Source organism: Erythrolamprus reginae, chromosome 2, assembly GCF_031021105.1.
Source record: "Erythrolamprus reginae isolate rEryReg1 chromosome 2, rEryReg1.hap1, whole genome shotgun sequence".
Taxonomy (NCBI): Eukaryota; Metazoa; Chordata; class Lepidosauria; order Squamata; family Dipsadidae; genus Erythrolamprus; species Erythrolamprus reginae.
Window position 1 is genome coordinate 281,323,874 of NC_091951.1, and position 23,258 is coordinate 281,347,131.

A 23,258-nucleotide genomic window follows, 5' to 3' on the forward strand; every position below is an offset into this window, starting at 1 on the left:
AGGAAGTATAGAAAATGTGCTGGATATCATGCTCATATATTCTCAAAATGAGTGGCAGTAGAGATTGGTATTGCCCTGATGCATTAATCTGGGATGCATGATTCAAGATTTTAGTTATGCAAGGAAAGTTAGTAAATAAAAAATTTAATAGCACTTGGAAAAATCACATTGCATTAACTTTTGGGGGATTCCAAAGCTGTAGCACACCACATATGGGGTTTGGTCCAGTGGCAGGATGTTTCTCTTGGGATCTTGGCAGTCTTCTGTTCCTCATTTGGTCGCATGTTTCTTGACCAAGGCTAAGTATTCCTCCACATCCTCTGTAGAGCCCAGCACAACTGGCACACGCTCGTGAATGTTTTCAGGCATAATGTCCAAGACCGGCTTCTGGCCTGTGGTTGCCATCCCTCCAGCTTTTTCAATGATGAAAGCCATGGGGTTGCACTCATACAGCAATCTCAACTGCAGTTGGAGATGTGAAAAATAAAGGCAGAGGTCTGCTGTCAGCATTCTTGTTTACACAGCAAATAAGCATTAACCAGTTCTATGGGGATATCCTGCTCTGTGTGTACTCTGTGTGTAACTCATGCCCTCATCACCTCGAGGTTCGACTACTGTAATGCTTTCTACATGGGGCTACCTTTGAAAAGTGTTCGGAAACTTCAGATCGTGCAGAATGCAGCTGCAAGAGCAGTCATGGGCTTACCTAGGTATGCCCATGTTTCACCAACACTCCGCAGTCTGCATTGGTTGCCGATCAATTTCCGGTCACAATTCAAAGTGTTGGTTATGATCTTTAAAGCCCTTCATGGCATTGAACCAGAATATCTCCGAGACCGCCTTCTGCCGCACAAATCCCAGCGACCGATTAGGTCCCACAGAGTGGGCCTTCTCCGGATCCTGTCAACTAAACAATGTCGGTTGGTGGGCCCCGGGGGAAGAGCCTTCTCTGTGGCGGCCCCGACTCTCTGGAACCAACTCCCCCCAGAGATTAGAACTGCTCCTACTCTCCTTGCCTTTCGTAAGCTCCTTAAAACCCACCTTTGTCATCAAGCATGGGGGAACTGAGACATCTCCCCCGGGCATATACAGTTTATGCATGGTATGTTTGTATGTATATTTGCTTAGTAAATGGGTTTTTTAAAAAATATTTTAACCTATAATTTAGATTTGTCATGAATTGTTTTATTTTGTTGTGAGCCGCCCCGAGTCTGCGGAGAGGGGCGGCATACAAATCTAAATAATAAATAAATAAATAATAAATTATTACAGGACTCACCTGTCTGAGTTTACTGAATCATAGAATCATACAGTTGGAAGGGACCTCCAGGGTCATCGAGTCCAACCCTCTGCTCAATGCAGGATTCACTAAACCATCCCAGAAAGATGACTGTCCAGTCTCTGTTTGAAGACCTCCAGTGAAGGCGAGCTCACCACTTTCTGTGGCAAACTGTTCCACCGGTTTTATCTCCCTTACCATTAGAAAGTTTTTTCCTGATATCTAATCTAAATCTACTCCCTTGCAGTTTCATTCCATTGTTTCTAAACCTTCCATGTGCTAATGAGAACAATGCTGAACCCTCTGCTCTGTGACAGCCCTTCAGATATTTGTAGAGAGCTATCAAGTCTCCTCTCAGTCTTCACCTTTGCAGACTAAACATCCCTAGATCCTTTAACCGTTCCTCATAGGACATGGTTTCCAGACCACTCACCATCCTTGTAACTCTCCTTTGCTCTAGTTTATCAATGTCATTTTTAAATTGGGCCCCCCAGAACTAAACACAGTATTCCAAGTGTGGTCGTACCAAAGTACTATAGAGAGGAATAATTACTTCATGTGAGCGAGATTCTATGCTCCTCTTGATACATCCCATGATTGTGTTTGCCTTTTTTGCAGCTGCTTCACACTGTTGACTCATATTTAATCTGTGATTTACCAATACACCCAGAAGCAGACTGAGAAGCAGACTCCACTCTAAATAGCATATTTGGGACTACAACTTAAAAGTTTGGACTAATTTTCATACTGTGCATGTGTATGAATGTACAGTGTTCCCTCGATTTCCGCGGGGGATGCGTTCCGAGACCGCCCGCGAAAGTCAAATTTCTGCAAAGTAGAGATGCGGAAGTAAATACACCATTTTTGGCTATGGACAGTATCACAAGCCTTCCCTTAACACTTTAAACCACTAAATTGCAATTTCCCATTCCCTTAACAACCATTTACTCACCATTATTACTGGTACTCACCATGGAATAAGACACTTAGTGATCCTGATATTTATAAACATAATTATTTATTAACAATAATTATTTTTTTTGTTATTTATTTACAAAAATTATTAGTTTGGTGATGACATATGATGTCATTGGGTGGGAAAAACCGTGGTATAGGGGAAAAACGCAAAGTATTTTTTAATTAATATTTTTTGAAAAACCATGGTATGGGCTATTCGCGAAGTTCGAACCCACGAAAATCGAGGGAACACTGTACACACATTCGCACACTTTAAAAAAAAGCTATTATAGTTCAGTGATTAATTTCAGTTCAGGACAGAAATCCAGCGGTTTGGTTAATCTAATATCCCCCCGTCTGCTCTCTTTCTCATGTGACTGGATATCATTCCAACCAGCATGATTAAAATCCTTTCACTTTTTGATGATGGCTGACCGAGTTCATACATGGCAGGAATCCCAAACGCTGATCCAACAATGGCTTCGTATAACGTGTGATGCTATGTCAATTAACCAATCTATAAGGCAGCGGGGAAAACTGGTCTACTACATCCAGTAATATAAGAACTAGAGTATGCCATTTCTAAATAGTATGAATATGTCAAACATGTTAACTGTTCAGAAAATGCTGGTTCCATCCTACTGTATTGCCAGCTTCCTAGTTGCAATCTTTGTTTTTATAGAAGAGCGTTTCTCAATTTTGGCAAGTTTAAGACGTGTGGATTTCAACTCCTAGTAAAACAGTATTGGATGGAATAGACAAATGATGGCGAACCTATGGCACGGGTGCCACAGGTGACACGCAGGGCCTATCTGCTGGCATGCGAGCTGTTGCCCTAGCTCAACTCCAACATGCATGTGTGTGCCAGTCAGCTGATTTTTGTCTCATACAGAAGCTCTGGGAGGGCATTTTTGGCGTCCAGAGAGCCTCCAGGGGGTGGTGGAGGGCATTTTTACCCTCCCCTGCTCCTGGGAAGCCTTTGGAGCTTGGGGAGGGCAAAACATGAGCCTACTGGGCCCACAAGAAGTTGGGAAACAGGCCATTTCTGGCCTCCAGGGGAGGGAGAAGCTGTTTTTGCGCTCCCCAGGCATTGAATTATGGGTGTGGGTACTCTTTGAACCCAGACATTATCTCAAAGCCCACCTCTGTTCATAACGAGAAAGGAGAGTTTCACAAATGAAGGTGAATATATGAGTCTCAGGATAATGTTGTAGGATCCAATCTGGATCAGTAGCATCCAATCTAGATCAGTCACCAGGACCAGAAGGTTTGTCTTCCAAGCTTTCAGGCTCGAGCTGGAGAGGAAGACGAACTGGAATCCATTTTCAGGAAACTTCTCTCTAACTTCTCTAATGCTAGAGAGAAGTTCCCAAGATAGGATCATGAGTGCAAAATCTCAGAATGCAACACTTCTGATCCCGGGAACTGACCCAGATTGGATCCTGCAGAGAGAGTTTCCATGTATCTAGAGAGCCGGGGTGGCACAGTGGTTAGAGTGCAGCACTGAAAGCTACTTCAGCTAACTGTTAGCTGTAGTTCAGCAGGTCAAATCTCACCACCAGCTCAAGGTTGATTTAGCCTTCCATCCTTATGAGGTGGGTAAAATGAGGACCCAGGTTGTTTGGGGCAATATGCTAATTCTGTAACCTGCTTAGAGAGGGCTGTAAAAGCACTATGGAGCGGTATATAAGTCTAAATGCTATTGCTATTTCTACTTATTTAAAAAGACAGAACTAAAAGTGTGTACAAAAGGGGAAACCCCGTGGTTAATAGGCACTAAAGTCTTATTGTGACATGGTGGGTGGACCAATGAGTAACCATCTCTTATCTATAAGCCAAAGCAAACAACATTTCAGAATTCTCAGAGATTAAAGTTCTCTCTTGAATAAATATGGACACTTCCCCAGTTCAGTTAGCGTTGGGAAAGGATTGGCTAAGAGATTGTTGATTGCTTCTCAATTTCCAAAGATTGATATTATGCTCAAATGGCATTTGAAAGTCTCAATAAGAAGAAACGGGTTCTGGTTTTTTTTAAAAAACATTAAAAATGTAGCAACTTTTTAGCAAAGAGGAACATATTTTACTTCCTTAAAAGAATTCCAGCTAACAAAGCAGGGATGTCACAAACACAGTTTAATTACTTTTGATGTTATTCATGTCTGACTGAGGTGACCTTTCCCTGATACTTTCAAAATCTGTGCCATTTTTTAATGTGACTGTGTCCAGCAACTTAACGGTTCAGGTAAAGTTCAATCCATTCTGTGCCAGCTTTCTAAATGCAGTGGTTGTTTATATAGATATATTTATACATTCTTTGCCCCTTTAAGATGCAATGCTCACTGGGGAATTCTGGGAATTGAAGTCCACACATCTTAAAGTCACCAAGGTTCAGAAACACTGGTGTAGAGGAATTTTCTAAATTGGCAGTCTCCCCCCAAGAATCCAAATCATTTCCATCTATTCAAGAGTTTTAGAACCATAACTGCCATTTTTGCAACATGTGCAAATGAACATATGTTATGAAAAGAGAAATCAGAATGTGGCAGCATTAAATCTACGACTGCCCCTTCTTCATATATTTTGATACCTTCTCCTGTCATATTCAAAAACCTCCCTTTACTACTCAGCTACCCCAGTCACATCCCACCATGGGTGAGGCCACAATTTCTGCTGTTAAGCGAGACATTGGTTAAGTGAATTTTGCCCCATTTTATGACTTTTCTTGGCATTGTTGTTAAGTGAATCACTGCTGTTGTTAGGTTAGTAACCTCTTTGTTACTAATCTGGCTTCCTTTGTAATAATTCCTTTGTACTAATCTGGCTGTTTTGTAATCTGGCTCCCTCATTGACTTGGTTATCAGAAGGTCGCAAAAGACACAGCAACCGTCATAAGTATGAGTCAGTTGCCAAGCATCCGAATTTTGATGACATGACCATGGGATGCTACAATGATCGTAAGAGTGAAAAATGGTCATAAGTAACTTTTTTCGGTCCTGTTCTAAGTTGAAACAACCACTATATGAACTATTGAAAACAAGGACTATTTCCATGCTAAGAAATTCCTCACTGGACTACAGCCTTGATTTTCAAAAGCTTCCAAAAACCGTATCTAAAAATATTAAACATTATGAGCAAGGGAAAGTGAAATCTACCTGGTGATAGAGGAATTAACTGCATATCATACCCCGTACAATTCACAGAAATGGGTTAACACCTTATTTTGTAACCTTAAGCATCAGCATCCTACATACAGTATGTGCTACCTGCTTAATCACACCTTCATTTTGTCAAAGTTGAGTTTCTAGGAAGCTCTACATTTTGGTAAAGCGCAAAATCATTGTTTTGTGTTCCAAGAGAGCTCCTTTTTGCACATTGAAAAAGTCTGAAAATATACCAGACAAAACTTAGTGAAAGTGAGAAAACTGATCATTCATTATTGGTTCTGGTTCTAATTACAGAACCAGAACCAATATTGTTTCTCCTATGTTTTGCAATGCTTTTGAACAAGGAGGGACACTTGGGTTTATTTTTTAAAATGGGTACTGCTCTAAACTATCAGGAAAATCAAATGTACAGATTTATGTGTTTAGTAATATTACCTTTCCCTTAGGGCTCTTTGAATTGGCTGGGTATAAAAAGATTCCTCCATACACCAAAGTACGATGCACATCAGCCACCATGGAACCCACATACCTGCTGCCATAGGGAGAGCTACCGTCCTAGAAAGTAAAATGAAATGACAGATTAGAATAAGCTTTGGTTTGCAGATAACCCCAGTCAATGTGTCTACCACAGGAGAGGGCTTCTACGGGTTCGCCTGGGTTCAGGAGTAGTGATGGGCGAACCCAACGGTGTTTGGGTTCAGCAAGTTCGGATGAACTTTGCGCAAAATTTGGCCGAACCCAAACCGAACCCGAACTCCAAACACTGCGTGACGTCAAAGCTCCGCCCCTGGAATCCCATTGTTTTTTAATTTTACGCCGCTGCAGCATCTTTTTTTGTAAAAATAGCAATGTTTATTTTTACGTGAAAGGACTGCCCTTTGCTTGCTGCACCGCTGCGGCATCCTTTCACATAAAAATAAACATTGTTTTTTTTACGAAAAAGGACCGCCCTTTGCTTGCAGCGCCGCTGCGGCATCCTTTTTCGTAAAAATAACAATGTTTATTTTTACGTGAAGACCTCCCTTTGAAGGAGCTGGGGAATCCCTCCCACGAAGAGATTCCGGAGGTGGAGCTTTGACGTCACCGGCAGGTTGCTAAGGACGCCAAGGTGATCACTTCCTGGATTCCATGGAATCCAGGAACTGATCACCTTGACGACCTTAGCAACCTGCTGGTGACGTCAAAGCTCCGAACGCCGAACGCAACCCCGAACTTTGCCCAAAGTTTCAAAAAAATTCAGGTTCGTGTTCAGCATACCGAACACCGCAAAATTCAGTACAGACCCGAATTGTGCGAGTTCGGTTCGCCCATCACTATTCAGGAGAACCCATAGATAATGTGAAGGCTGGTTCAGAGAACCTCCAAATCCCACCTCTGGCTGGCCTCGCTCACCCCAGCCCACGCACCCTTCCCAGGAGCTTCCATGCGGCCTGTTTTGGATGCGAGGTAAGTGCAGGGCCCATACGGAGGCTCAAGGAAGGGGAAAACAGGCTTCTCAGAAGTCCAGAGACTGGGGAGGCCATTTTCACCCTCCCGGAGACCCAAAGAAAGCCTCCAGAGTCTGGGGAAGGTGAAAACATCCCCTCAGTGGTGCAGGAGGCTGACTAGGCCATGCCCACCATGGCTACGCACACCCAGCAACCAGGCAGAGAACCCATTGCTGAAGCCCACCTCTAGTCTGCCATGCATCCAAACACAGCTTCCTTTTTTTTTAAAAAAAATATTTTTCATTATTTTCAAAAATAACATCACATCACATACAAACATAAAGAAACCAGACAAAACAGATAACACAAAGAGGAGCTACAATCGCTCCGCTCAAAATAGAAGTCTCCATAATACAATAAGGAAAAACCTTTGCTGATTAGACCAATTCAGAGGAATAAAAACTTCTATAACATATCTCTATTTATACACATTTCAGAATGGTAAATTTAAATATTTTTGAATTCATTGAGAATTTCTTTTGTTCAACCAGGTATAGACCCTATCCCACATTTTATGAAATTCAGATTCTTCTTGGTTATTCAACCACCTTGTCATCATGTCCAGCTCTGCGCATTCTATAATAATAATAATAATATATTCTTATGCCTGTGCTTCTCTGGATCTAATGCATAGATTCTCGATTGTGGGAGGATTTTTAAACCCAATACCTAATTTAAAAAAACATGGACTCTACATAGTGTGGACTGCTGAATTAATTCAATTTGAGTTTTTCAATAGCATCATGAAGATGAATCAATCCGATTTTGAAAATCAATTCAGGTCTGAAAAAACATGTTTCTGTGAATGCCCAATCTTTAGGGTGATTAAGAAGGAATCATTTTATTCGACAGTTGAAATCGTATCCAGACAAAAAATTGATTTAATTTGGAGTTTAGATCAAACTGCCTTTGAAATGATGATTTGAATTTCCAAATTAAATCTTTACAGAACCCAAATATATTCACTTACAATACTCAGTATATAATTTTGACTCATATATATATATATATATACTGTATACCTACTTGGGGAAATTTCTTGTTCTGAAGATATTCCTTGACTGCAGGATCAAAGTACAATGAATATCCCTCATTTAGACTGTAGATATTTCCCTTTTTCTTTATTTTTACATCCCTATTGACCAAAATGAATTCACCAATTGCCTAGCAAATAAAACAGAAAGCAATACCATTTAATAGCATCTAATATTTCATCTTGAATTGAATATATATATATTTTTAAAAATTCTTTTGTAAAGTACTACAAGATAAACTATTGCCAGATAACTTATTGCAAGCACCTATGTATTATAACTTGTCAAAAGCTATATCATTATCTTTCAAATTTTATTTAAAAATTACTTAAATAAAACTATATACTGTGTACATGTCTAAAAACAAACTACTAATTTTACACACATACACACACACACAAACATAAACACCATTGGTAACTAGAATAATTCTACAAAATACTTTTCTATATCATACAATAATAAATCATAAAAAGTTTGAAAATAGTTCATCCCCAAGTGATGGTTATAATTACACAATTATTTAAAAAAAAACCAATATATACATTAGAAGTCAACAGAAATAAAATGAAAATGCAGGTTAGGTGCAGCTATTCAAAAGGATGCATAATGGGCTATGAGAAATTCTATAAATGCAAGGTATCTAACTCCAGTGTCTTAGATATGAACCAGTGAGATCAAATTCAACACTCTTTTACATTCTAGGAAGCCATTCTAATGTAAATTGCATGACATGAACTAGGCAGGGACATGCAAAAAATATCCTTTATGAAAATCCTCTAGGATGTATACGGTACCTCAAACACACACACACAAGCATGCCACTTACTCTTTAAGACATCAAGGTGTATCTGAAAGCGTACAAGAACATGTGTTAACATACTTTTGAGATAATCAGAAGGCAGTCCTATTTGGAAGGAGCTTCACCCTATATATAGATAGAAGGATATTGCAAACTCTCCATCCCCTTCCCACTCCAGGGCAAGGTTACTGCAAAATCCCCATTTCCTCCTGATCAGCTGGGACTCAGAAGGCAGAGAATAGATGGAGGTGGTATTTATCTATTTATCTTTTTATTCTATGAACTATTCAAAATTTCCACTACCAGTTCTCCAGAACTGGTCAAAACCTGCTGAAACCCACCTCTGTCTTGAAATAGTAAAAAGGATCAGGGATCTTTGCATGCCAGATATGAAAAATATCATCTGAAAGAACCAAAGAGAACCCTCAAAAATCATTTTGCTGGAAACAGCCAATATCTAAAGACAACGTGAAGTAGGCTTCCTTCTACGGTATGTTCTGCAATCTATTAAGTTATTAATTTCTGTCACAAAAATCACTTTCACAGTGATCATGTAGGATTTTTATGCAGTTTCATCTTGCTTAAATTACTGAACACTGCATTGTTATAGGATCGTTCTTTGTCAAGTAGACCAGGTGAAATTGAAGCCTTATTTGAAAAGAAACCATCACAAAAACAACATATATGATAGAAAAAACACCCTCTTTCTCATGAAATAAAAATGAAGATGATTGAAGGTGAGAAAACAGAGAGTGATAGAAAAAAACTTGCTCTTTCTAATGAAGGTAATTGAAGGTGATGAAACAGAGCTCTGTTTTCTCACCTTCAATCATTTTTCATTTTTATTTCATTAGAAACAGCACATTTTTTTCTATCATATATGCTGTTTTTGTGATGATTTCTTTTCATATAAGGCTGCAAAAATCAGTCAAGTGGACACCTGGTCCATTTAACAAAGAATGACCCTATAGTAAAATTATGTAAAACACTCATTTTTATGGCCATAATAACTTCGAACAGTTGTATGACGACTACCTGTTAAACAAGGGCTATGTATATCAGGCATAACATGTAAACTCCAGTGTAGCATTTATCTTATTGATGGTTGATGGATTCATTTTGCAAATTAAAAACTGAGGCTGAAAACGCAAGATTGCAAGACTGCAAACAAATAATAATCAATCTTAGGATTCCCAGGATGCCCCTTACCGGATCGAGCATAAAACAGTTGACACCACCACTTTCCAGAGCCAAGACAAGCATGGTAGCACTTCCATAGAGGGCATAACCAGCTGCCACCAGATTGCGACCAGGCTGTAGAGCATCCTTTTCGCAGGGAGGACCAGGAGAAATCTTGCACAGTAAACAAAATAAGTTTAGAACCTGGAAATTTCAATAATCTTATGCAACTGATGAGAAACGTTTCACTGCTAAACGGTGATTCTTCCAGTTCACTGATGGCAGTATTTTCTTCTCAGGACAGCAAATAATCTGAAATATGCTATGATATTCACAAAAACTATCGTTTTGCCAACCAATATCTTGATTGTTGGTAAATATAATTCCTTCAGTTTTAGCAACATTCTCAGATGGTTCTCAACTATTGACTTAATTCTTATGCTGTTCATATTTCCTCTGGCCATAATACTACAGTATGTAAAATCCTTGCAGATTTTACTCCACTAGTCATTGCTAATCACAGGGGGCAGTGCTCATCTCTGTTTCAAGGTCATTGAACCAGCACTGTCCAAAGACATTTCCACAGTCATGTGGCCAGCATCACATCACAGAGCCGCTGTTACCTTCCCACTGAAGTGGTACCTATCTATCTACTCACAATTGCATGCTTTTGAGCAGCTAAGTTAGCAGGATGGGAGTTCACCCCATTGCATGGTCCTCAGATCTTGAACCTGCCAGCTTTCCATCCAACAAGGCTAGCATCCACCACACCACCCTTCATAATACAGTGGTACCTCTACCTAAGAACGCCTCTACTTACCAACTTTTCAAGTTAAGAACCGGGTGTTCAAGATATTTTTGCCTCTTCTCAAGAACCTTCTTCCACTTACAAACCCAAGCCTCCAAAACTGTAACCGAAAAAGGCAGGGAGAAGCCTCCCTGGGGCCTCTCTAGGAATCTCCTGGGAGGAAACAGGGCCAGAAAAGGCGGGGAGAAGCCTCCGTGAGGCCTCTCGAGGAGTCTCCTGGGAGGAAACCCTCCACCCTCCCTGTGGTTTCCCCAATCGCTCACATTATTTGCTTTTACATTGATTCCTATGGGAAAAATTACTTCTTCTTACAAACCTTTCTACTTAAGAACCTGGTCACGGAATGAATTAAATTCATACGTAGAGGTACCACTGTACTATGATTTTCTTCTTCCTTCTGGTGTTATTGAACCACATCTTCCAGCATTCTAATGGCCACATTGTTGGAGCTGCTAGGAATTATTACAGTTTATGGATGTCTGACAATTATTATCCATAAATGAAAATAATGGTTTTAAGATCAAGGATATCAAGCAATTGCCTTCTTCTTTACACCCAAAGCTGGATGGAATCAGTTTTCCCAATAACATCATATTCTACTCACTCACTACAGAATGTGTACAATTCTTCAGTGTCAGCATTAGTGTTCCTCCCCATCTTAATTCCCACCCCACAATTTCTTAATTCCTGTAATTGGGCAAATAAATTTTGCAATTTATTTTTAAATATAAAGTAAAACAGAAGAAGAAAATAAACATTCCATCCCCATATGGGGAAAAAAAAACCCTAATCAGTTTCCCTGCCTTTCACTCCACTAGTAGATGGGAGGGGGGGGGAGCTGTGTTTTCAACCCAAGGTTTTCTCCCTCCTTATTTTGACCCTGGTCTTTCTATTTGCAATATATTTAATCCTTGTGTATAATCTTCAAGATAATGAATAATTAAAACAATAGCAAAGTGTTGCATTTAAAGACTATCTATGTACAGTATATATTTAAATACATGCTCATCTAGAATTTCAAGTTCCTTCAATCAGGTCACCTGCCTATCAAATGGCATGCACTCTTAATATATTTATTAAAAGTGTATACCAGATGCCTACAGGAATTAACCAAACCTACTGGTCTAGCAGCTTGGAAGTTTACACTGTGACTTTGCTTCCAACGGGCAAGATCACTTCCCCCTTCTGAAAAGGCTGCCTGCACCATTACATCCTACACGCCTGACTCATGAAAACAAATAGCTGCAAATCACAATGACTAATGAAAAATTGTTTCTGCTCAAACACAGGTGGAATTTATTTACTACACAAAAGCATAACTGACATAGTTCAATTTTCAATTAACATTTTTTTTGTAACACAGGCACTGTGGTTTACACACCATGGTAAGTCAACCCAGCTATCAGATATGAATTTTTAAAACTATAGTAGCAATGGTGAAACTGTGAAGTGCCGGAATGAGCAAACACAGGCTCTTAACTTTGGATTGGAGATGAAAAGTTATTATCCATACTTCTGGAATATCCAGCTATACATGGCTCCCTCTCACCTGCTGTGAAACCTGTACGCCCTCCAGCAATCTAAACTGCTGACCTGGGACATGAATGGATATGCACACGGATACACACACACTCACATACACACCCCTACATCTTCATCAACTCTTGATTTAATTTTTTTATCTTGGATGTGGGTTTTTTTTAAAAAAATAATTCAATTATAAAATTATACAATTTAAATACAGTATATTCTTCCTCACATTATTCCCAGATGACTTGCTGAATTTACCATCCAATTCCTCTTTCTGACATCTATATATTTTTGCACATGATTCTTGACAAATGTCTCTTTTCTTTTATGTACACTGAGAGCATATGCACCAAAGACAAATTCCTTGTGTATCCAATCACACTTGGGCAAAAAAGAATTCTATTCTATTCTATTCTATTCTAAACATTCTCTGGATTCATATTGTTGTTCTGCAGTCATTAATTCACGTCCAACTCTTCGTGACCCCCATGGACCATAGCACATGAGGCCCCTCTGTCCTCCACTGTCTCCCAGGGTTTGCCCAAATTCATGTTCATTGCACTAAAGACTCTATCTAATCATCTTATCCTCTACCGTTCCATTCTCCTTCTGCCTTCAATCTTTCCCAACACCAGGGTCTTTTCCAATGAATTCTCCCTCCTCATTAGATGGTCAAAATCTTTGGGCTTCAGCTCTGGATTTATATATTGAGCTAAATGATAATATGGTTTGTTTGGTTTTGATTAAGTACAATGGGTGAATCCAATCAGCTGTTGTTTAATTAATAAAATGTGATTAAACAAAGTGTAAACCAGCGATGGCGAACCTTTTTTCCCTTGGGTGCCGAAAGAGCATCTGTGTGTGGTATCACACATGCGTGAGTGCCCACAGCCATAATTCAATGCCTGGGGAGGGCGAAAACAGCTTCCCTCGCCCCCCGCAGGCCTTCTGGAGGCCAGAAATGGCCTGTTTCCCAACTTCTGATGGGTCCAATAGGCTTGTGTTTCAGGCTCCAAAGCTTCCCTGGAGCCAGGAGAGGGTAAAAACACATCCCTCTGGAGGCTCTCTGGAAGCCAAAAACGCCCTCCCAGAGCCTCTGTGCGAGCCAAAAATCAGCTGACTGGCACACACATGCCCATTGGAGCTGAGCTAGGGCAACGGCTCACGTGCCAGCAGATATGGCTTCACGTGCCACCTGTGGCACCCGTGCCATAGCTTCACCATCACTGGGGTAAACCCTGTCACAATATTTGTGGCCCCAAGTTAAAACCTATCATTGTTACTTGTGAATTTGAGAAGCTTTAACAGGAACACAGTCAGAGATTTGGTCACAAAATAGTCTAATATAAAAGTGGTCCTCCTCCTCTTTGATATTAGGCAACTATTCCAGTGGTGTGTTCCTACCGGTGCAGCCTGGTGCTGCACACCAGAAGAAGCCCAGTGATTATGTAATTTTCAGCTATTTTTTCTGGGTCGAAAAAAGCCCTCCCACCCACCCTCGCTTTAATGCAGACCTTTATCCTTTGCCTGAAGCACAGCTGAGAAGCTCCTCAGCTGTGTTTCGGCTTATAATGTTGTCTTGAGCATGCACAGACGTGAAATTGTGTGGTGGGATGCACACTGGTAGAGAAATGTAACTGGAAACCACCCCTGAACTATTCAATATATCCTACCTTTCTATAGATAGCAAAAATGGTTCCAATAGAAACAAGGCAATCAATATTAGAAGAGCCATCAAGTGGATCAATGCAGACGATATATTTACCCTGCAAGAAAAAAAAATTTGAATAACTTTTCAAAGAACAAAAATGCATGCTCCAAATGTAGACACCTGAACAAGAATTTCAGCCCCAAAATCTGAAGGAATGTTCTGTAAGATGTCATATCACAATCTACATCTCAGGTCTTGCATTACATTTCAGACTGGAGACAAAACCAGCTGTTGAATGTTCTAGACAGCTCTAAAAAAATCACACACAGCCCAGCAGCCCAAAGTGGATAAGGCTTATTCATTTAGAAAACTCTCCTGCAAGAAATCACTCCAAGTTACCATGCAGGGGTAAGAGAAACAATAAAAAGTCCTGATCCTAACACAGCTCTCCAAACAAGTAGAAGTCACAATCCAGAAAAAGACTAGATCAACATTTACACTGAGGAAGCCCTATATAAAATTGTCTTAAAGGGGGTCAAAAAAGGCAGGGTTATTTGTAGTCAATGTGTGACTTAAGCTTAGTGAAGGGCCTTAGTGAATAGGCAATAGGTCATGGCCTATTGATTCTATTTTCCCCCCATTTTTTGTCTTCAGAGGGTACTGTTCTTTGGCTTTTGAAGTCAGCAGGTTGGGTTAAACTTTACCCATTTTAAAAACTAGTTGTTGCTCAAGGCTTCTTTGAAAGCAAGCACTGGGAATTTATCGGAGATACTGACCTTTCTGTCTTCTTCCACTATGACTGCATCTTTGTTTTCTTCTGACACAATGACACAAGTGGAGAACGATGATCTGAGCATGTTGAGCACCATGTCATTGGAAAGAGCATCTAACTTCTTTACTTGGTCCCCTGTCACATTGGTAGAACCAGCCATTCCATAACTGAAAGGCAGAAAAAAAGATCATCAGAAAATATTTATGTGTGTGTGTTAAATGAAACTCACAGACAATTGAGAATTAATTATGATTCTAACATCTCACATAGATCTTCAAAAGCTTTAGTCATAGAAACATAGAAGAAACATAGAAGACTGACGGCAGAAAAAGACCTCATGGTCCATCTAGTCTGCCCTTATACTATTTCCTGTATTTTATCTTACAATGGATATATGTTTATCCCAGGCATGTTTAAATTCAGTTACTGTGGATTTACCAACCACGTCTGCTGGAAGTTTGTTCCAAGGATCTACTACTCTTTCAGTAAAATAATATTTTCTCATGTTGCTCTTGATCTTTCCCCCAACTAACTTCAGATTGTGTCCCCTTGTTCTTGTGTTCACTTTCCTATTAAAAACACTTCCCTCCTGAACCTTATTTAACCCTTTAACATATTTAAATGTTTTGATCATGTCCCCCCTTTTCCTTCTGTCCTCCAGACTATACAGATTGAGTTCATTAAGTCTTTCCTGATACGTTTTATGCTTAAGACCTTCCACCATTCTTGTAGTCCGTCTTTGGACCCGTTCAATTTTGTCAATATCTTTTTGTAGGTGAGGTCTCCAGAACTGGACACAGTACTCCAAATGTGGTCTCACCAGTGCTCTATATAAGGGGATCACAATCTCCCTCTTCCTGCTTGTTATACCTCTAGCTATGCAGCCAAGCATCCTACTTGCTTTTCCTACCGCCCGACCACACTGCTCACCCATTTTGAGACTGTCAGAAATCACTACCCCTAAATCCTTTTCTTCTGAAGTATTTGCTAATACAGAACTGCCAATGCAATACTCAGATTGAGGATTCCTTTTCCCCAAGTGCATTATTTTACATTTGGAAACATTAAACTGCAGTTTCCATTGCTTTGACCACTTATCTAGTAAAGCTAAAGCTAGTCCCTCTTCTCTTTCCCCTGAATTAAGGTTACATTTGACATTATTTCTCAAGGTTCTAAACAAAAAATGGGCAGGTAATGCACATACACACATGGCACTGATTCTAGTTTATCTTGAACAGAAATTGCTTTTATAGACTTCCCTTTTTTCTGCCCTCCACTACAGGCAATTCAAAAGTGTCCCTCTCCCACTAACATTAATTGCAATTCAGTGTGTCATCTAAACTTTTGGACTGGAATGTTAAACACTTTGCCAAATTCCATGTGAGGCCACAGGGTTTCAATGCAGGGATGGCCTCCTCCCAGTTTGGACCAGTTATCTCGAATTTGTAGCGGCCTTCTGGTGATGTTGTGATGACATCACAAACCCAGTCTGTGGGTGCTGCCATTTTTTTTTTAAAAAAAAAATTATTACTTGACCATGAGGATTTATTTATTTATATATTAGATTTGTATGCTGCCCCTCTCCGTAGACTCGGGGCGGCTAACAACAGTAATAAACAGCATGTAACAAATCTAATGTTTAAAATAATTAAAAAACCCTTATTAAAACCAAACATACACACAAACATACCATGCATAAATTGTAAAGGCCTAGGGGGAAAAGGGTAGTTCAGTTCCCCCAAACCTGACGACAGAGGTGGGGTTTGACGATCTTACGAAAGGCAAGGAGGGTGGGGGCAATTCTGATCTCCGGGGGGAGCTGGTTCCAGAGGGTCAGGGCCGCCACAGAGAAAGCTTTTCCCCTGGGTCCCGCCAGACGACATTGTATAGTTGACAGGACCCGAAGAAGACCGACTCTGTGGGACCTAACCTGTGGGATTCGTGCGGCAGAAGGCGGACCCGGAGATATTCTGGTCCGATGCCATGAAGGGCTTTATAGGTCATAACCAACACTTTGAATTGTGACTGGAAACTGATTGGCAACCAATGCAGACTGCGGAGTGTTGGTGTAACATGGGCATATTTGGGGAAGCCCATGATTGCTCTCGCAGCTGCGTTCTGCACGATCTGAAGTTTCCGAACACTTTTCAAAGGTAGCCCCATGTAGAGAGTGTTACAGTAGTCGAGCCTTGAGGTGATGAGGGCATGAGTGACTGTGAGGATGTTACAATGATTGTGCGAATCATAAATCACTTTTTTTCAGTGCTATTGTAACTTTGAACGGTCACTAAATGAATGGTTATAAGTTGAGAACTGCAAATACAATCTTACTCCAACAGAGTATTGCTGTACAAATGAGCTAACAAGTCCTTGTTATTTTTTCTTTTGTAGAAAATTCTGCCTTAGCTGCTCTTTACAAATACTTGAGTTATCTAACCTAAGATTAGAATATTTAAAATTGACATAGGTATTCATATCCAAATAAGATCATACTGTCCACTGTCCATATATACATGCAGATACGGGAGTATTCTGCAAGAGCTCATAGTAAGAAAATCTACCAAGATGTTATCTGAATCAGATATTAACTTTACCCCAAATACAAGAGGATCACCCAGTAGCCAATTATTATCTGCTGGCTCAACTTTGCTTATTTGCTGATTGCAGTGAACGAAGGGCAAACATAAGCAAAGTTCTTCATTAAGAAATACAAAGTATGTCCACATAGATGTGCACATCAATCCACTTCCCACATTTCCTGTGGGAGGTGGCATTAAATGGCTGCACTTTCATCATAACTTGCTCCATGACAATGGGCACAATTGCAGGGTGTTTACACACTTCAAAGTTACTGTTATTGAGCTTATCTTTTCCCCCAAAGAAAGTTTAATGTGTATACCAATGATTAAAAGATTAAATGACAATGCACACTTTTATAGATAATATATGGGAAGAAAGGGGTCACCATGATAAACGTAACTTTGTTAGTGATCCAATTATCAGCCTGTTCAATATAAAAATTTAAGTAAATTGAAATCATTCAAGGGAAGGTTAAGAAACAGAAGGAGGAAGTAGTTTCTGAGAAGATAGTAGGAGTGTGGAGAAAAGAAAGAAGGAAGGGTGGAGAGAGGAGAAGGAAGGTAGATAGGAGGGATGGTGAGGGTAGGTGGGAAGTGAGAAAGAGGAAAATGCATGCAGACTGATAACTGATTAATAAGATAGGGGTATTGCTATAAATATAAAAAAAATATTACTTAAGAAATATGTAACTATGCAATTATGTGTGTCTTTGAGATGTATGCAAGGTATATGCATTGATATTTGTATGAATATGAAATTGAAAATTAAAAAAACCTTTTATTTTAAAAAAGAAAATTGGGTGGTTCAGGGTTCTACCTTCAACCTTCTACTGATCAAAACCTTCTAAGCTGAGTGCTTTCCCCTCACTAATGTTCTGATGCAGACAGGCTACAAGAATGGTGGAAGGTCTTAAGCATAAAACGTATCAGGAAAGACTTAATGAACTCAATCTGTATAGTCTGGAGGACAGAAGGAAAAGGGGGGACATGATCGAAACATTTAAATATATTAAAGGGTTAAATAAGGTCCAGGAGGGAAGTGTTTTTAATAGGAAAGTGAACACAAGAACAAGGGGGCACAATCTGAAGTTAGTTGGGGGAAAGATCAAAAGCAACATGAGAAAATATTATTTTACTGAAAGAGTAGTAGATCCTTGGAACAAACTTCCAGCAGACGTGGTTGGTAAATCCACAGTAACTGAATTTAAACATGACTGGGATAAACATATATCCATCCTAAGATAAAAAAACAGGAAAGAGTATAAGGGCAGACTAGCTGGATCATGAGGTCTTTTTCTGCCATCAGTCTTCTATGTTTCTATGTAATATTACACAATTTCTACCAAACTGAACTTATTTTTGTAATTACTAAATGATTTTAGACTAAAAGGAGAGTAGAACAAGACCAAAACTGCAATTGTACATTTATTTACCTGGTAAGCAGCCTAATTTAAATGAATAGGACTTACTGTGTTGAAGTACATGAATAAATGATACAAGTTAAATATATAAGAAACTGATTTTCTAATGCCATATATCTCTAACATTGAGTACAGATTCATTAACAGGAAATCGCTTTTAACAGTTTGATTTTTGTACCCAAAAGGCCTAGTCACAGTTATAAAAATAAGTAGGAAATCCAATCCTCTTCCAGCCTCTTCAATGAAAATACAGACTGAGTAATTAGATGCGAAAGGGCTGCCTGTAGTCAGCTTAGATCTTGTACTACAATGCTTATCATTCCCAGCACAACATCTTCAAATTACAGGAAGGCAAAGTAGGTAAGCTGATATTCCAGGAAAGTTAATAAGTACAAAAATCAGATTGACGAACTACAGAGTTTTGGCAAAATAAACTACAGAGTTTGGGCAAAATAAAAGAAGAAAGGTTGGAGTCCAATGCTAAAAAGTAAATTACAGCCAAATAGAGAGCAACATATAAATTCTAGTCGAGATGTCAGAAAAGTCCAGCTGAAGAATGGACTTCCAAACTCTGAACAGTCATTCAGTTAGGTTGCACTAGTTTTCGTTTTGATGGATCCTGGTTACCTACAGAATCTCAGGAGTGGAACTTTAGGACAGGGTGTTGGGACATTGGACTCTAGAATCAGATTCTAGAATCATATTTTGGGATACTATATGGGGTGAATTGCCATTAGTGCCACTACTGGTGTGCTGCGCCTGCAGTTTTGATTCTCTTGCATGCATGTTTGTGCCTCAGCATGTTTTTACTTCTGCACATCCACTGGAAGAAAAAAAAATGCGCTGAAATCTCACATGCAAGCACACGCATGATTTCGGCTATTTTCTTGCTTCTACGCATGCACAGAAGCAAAAAAAAATAGCCGAAATATCAACATGTGCGTATCCCCTGGTGAGATTTTGCTTTTGTGCATGCTGGGATGCGCATGCATGCAAGAGAACCGAAGTTGTGCATGCAGTGTATCATGCATTACCAGTGCACCGTTCAATACTGTACTGGTAGCAACCCCTTACATGCCTATATTCTCCAACTCTTGGTCAGCCAAAACATGATGGCAAATGAGGGGGGACAAGTAATAATGGATCCCATACAGACACTCCTCTCTGAAAATCATGCAGGAAGACAGGCGCATCCTAGGAAGGAAAACAAGCCATGTAATTGGCCTTGCTCTCTCTTGGCAGTGGCCATGGGGGACAAGATTTATATAGCTGAATGTTGTGGCCACGAAACCCATCAAGTTTAGCCCAGAGACAGAAGCAGGTTGAGCAATTAAGTCAACAGAGATGGGCGGCATACAAATCTAATAAATAATAATTTATTAGATGATTATTATTATTATTATTATTATTATTATTATTATTATTATTATTATTGGCAAGATTCCCTCTGAAACTCCGAAAGAAAGAAAGCTGTTTTCTGAAAAATTCATATATCATACCAAGGCATAGTTATTTAATAACTTGTTGAATAAATCATGACTTCCCCCTTACATATGTAACAGCTAGCTCCCATTTACAAATCATAGCTGCTAAATTCGCACATCAAGCTGAGGCAGGATTAAATCATCCACAATATTGCATACCACAAAGTGTGTGCAGGAAGGACCACGCCAATGATGGCTGCAAGAGTGCTTGCATATCCTATTTCCCAAAAATAAAATAAAATAAAAGCAGTCTCCTTTTGAGCCCTCTGCAAGAGAGCTTTCCAGTTTAGTCACTTCTCCCTTTCGAGGTGGCTTCACCCTGGCACAATATCAACCAACATGGCGCATGCTGATCCATCAAGGCTGCCAAACATCTGAAGCCAGAAGAAGATTCACAGCAGAAGAGAAGCAAGCACTCCAAAAAGTCAGAGCTGCAAATGCAAATGCTGTGACAATGGTGCCCACGCAACATGTGGCAAGACATTTCATGCCTGTATAGGCTTTACCAGCCACCTGCAGACACATCGTGTACAGCCCACAACCCATTAGATGTCAAGGTCCTCCTCAAACATGTTGGATGAACAGTGACAGGGCTTGACTGGGCTTGTTTGTTTGTTTGTTTGTTTGTTTGTTTGTTTGTTTGTTTATTTATTTATTTATTTATTTATTAGATTTGTATGCCGCCCCTCTCCGCAGACTCGGGGCGGCTCACAGCAATAATAATACAATGTAAACAAATCTAATATTTAAGTTAATTTAAAACCCCAATTTAGAAACCAATCATACATACTAGCATACCATGCATACATTTTATAAGCCTAGGGGGAGGGAAAGTATCAATTCCCCCATGCATGACGGCAGAGGTGGGTTTTAAGGAGCTTACGAAAGGCTAGGAGGGTGGGGGCAACTCTGATACCTGGGGGGGAGTTGGTTCCAAAGGGTCGGGGCCGCCACAGAGAAGGCTCTTCACCTGGGTCCCGCCAAACAACATTGTTTAGTTGACGGGACCCGGAGAAGGCCAACTCTGTGGGACCTAACTGGTCGCTGGGATTCGTGCGGCAGAAGGCGGTCCCGGATACCTGGTTGTCCAAGGGAATAATGTAGGTGGACCATGGAAGGGGCCACCACCAGCACGACTTTCTCCAGAAGAGAAAGATCAGAAATGATGGGACACACGGAGCAAAAGGAAGGTGAACACGAGGCGATTAAAGTAGCTGTTTTGGGGGCTCCACGCACTCCATTCTGTAAGAGCACGCAGGATGAAATCGAGCAACCAAGAAAAAAAAAGGTTAACAGCTCAGATGCCCTGTCATTTTTCCAGGCAGAGAAATAAGTAGGGACAACATCCGGTCTCTCGCATCTACCTTCTGAGTAATCTGGCACAGGGGCCTCCAAACCTGGCAACTTTAAGACTTGCGGACTTCAACTCCCAGAGATTCATCAGATTAAAGCTCTGTTGGGAGAATTAGCACTAGAGACTTATGGTTGGGGGTCACCACAACATAAGGAACTGTATTAAGGGGTCACAGCATTAGAAAGGTTGAGAACCACTGCCCTAGGAGATAGGCAGCATACAAATTGAATTAATCAATTAAAAAAAACCTCATGAAACTCCAACCTATTACAATTTTCTCTATCTTATAAAATCTCATATAAATCTATCCATCTTTATGTCATATATATGTATATACACTGCTCAAAAAAAAATAAAGGGAACACTTAAACAACACAATATAACTCCAAGTAAATCAAACTTCTGTGAAGTCAAACTGTCCACTTAGGAAGCAATACTGTGTTGTTGTGCACATTCAACTTTGTACAGAACAAAGTATTCCGTGAGAATATTTCATTCATTCAGATCTACCATGTGTTCTTTGAGTGTTCCCTTTAATTTTTTTTAGCAGTATACTATAGTACAGTATATGCTATAGCTTTGCTGGCTGAGGAATTATGGGAATTGAAGTCCACAAGTCTTAAAGTTGCCAAGATTGGAGACCCCTGAACTCTATAGAAAACTCCAGGCTCCTTCCAACACCTGACAGTCAGGTAGTAAAAAAAAACAACAACCCTGCCCTGTCCTGAGTGTGTGTCTGGGGGAGGGGGGGGGAGAAGACCATCCCAGCTGCATTTCCTCAGAAACCTACAACCCCCTTTTCGAAGCTCCCCCACTTTCGAGCCTGCAGCAATGCCGAAAGAAAGACACACACAGACACGTCATCCTCATCCAAGCAGCACCCTGAGTCTCGAGAGAAACCCGGGAGAAAATTGAAGGGAAGGGGGAGTTGTTTCATCGCCCGGGGGCCGTGCCGGTTGAGTTTTGCCAGCCAGCCAAGGACCCGTCGGGCAAACTTACAGGTTGGCAATGCCCGCCTTGCGCACGGCGGTGGAGATGGCTTTGACGGCCGTGCAGAGCGAGTTGAGCAGCTGCGTGAGCTCCCCGGTGCCCTGCGCTTTCCTGCCGCCCTCCATCACGAAGCGGGTCACGGTGGTCACATTGGTGTCGAAGGTGGACCGGTCTGTCATGGTGGCAAAGCGGCTGCGGTGTGAGAGGAGGAGGAAGGAAAGGAGGGAGCGGGTGGCCGTTCCGAGTCCTTTTGTGAGGGCACGGTTGGCAACGGCGGAGGCCGGACCGGGTCCACCCCCTTTTACTACGCGGAACTAGCAACTCCGCAAAGTGGGGGGAGAGAAGCGCCGTCTCCTCCCTCCGGCCGCCCAATCCTGAGAAAGGGGTGGAGGAGCCCCATTCCGAGCTGGGAGGGCGTGGGGGTTTCGTGGCTTTCGCGCAATATTCGCTGTGGGGCTTTTTTTAATTATTATTATCTTCGGGACTATCCGGCCCGAGGAAAGACGCGGGAAAACGGTTCGAGCGGAACGGGACCACCTAAGAAAGTGAGGGAAGGAGAGAGAGGGCGCACCACCGATTACGAAGTTTGCAGTTAAAGACACGACTGCGTTATAGAAAGCCACACCATAGCATAATATTGCGTGCGAATCAATCCTTCGCCTCCATTCTGCCCTTTAGAGAAGGGGGTGTCCAAGCTTTTAAGTCTGGTGGATTTCATCTCCCAGAATCCCCCAGCTAGCCGTGTTGATTCGTATGCTGACTGGGGA

The 23,258-nt window shown here is 40.8% G+C and overlaps 1 protein-coding gene across 1 annotated transcript; it reads right to left on the reverse strand.

Moving 5' to 3' along the window:
- Nucleotides 1-128: 128 nt before the first annotated feature.
- On the reverse strand, nucleotides 129-22,826 carry LOC139162428 (fructose-1,6-bisphosphatase 1-like). Its single transcript, XM_070742784.1, has 7 exons — nucleotides 22,501-22,826; nucleotides 14,668-14,830; nucleotides 13,914-14,006; nucleotides 9,933-10,076; nucleotides 7,914-8,051; nucleotides 5,836-5,955; nucleotides 129-462 (listed from the first exon to the last, which is right to left on the reverse strand). Exons 1-7 carry the CDS (start codon nucleotides 22,668-22,670, stop codon nucleotides 271-273), a joined length of 1,020 nt encoding a protein of 339 aa, XP_070598885.1. The 5' UTR covers nucleotides 22,671-22,826; the 3' UTR covers nucleotides 129-270.
- Between the last annotated feature and the right edge of the window lie 432 nt (nucleotides 22,827-23,258).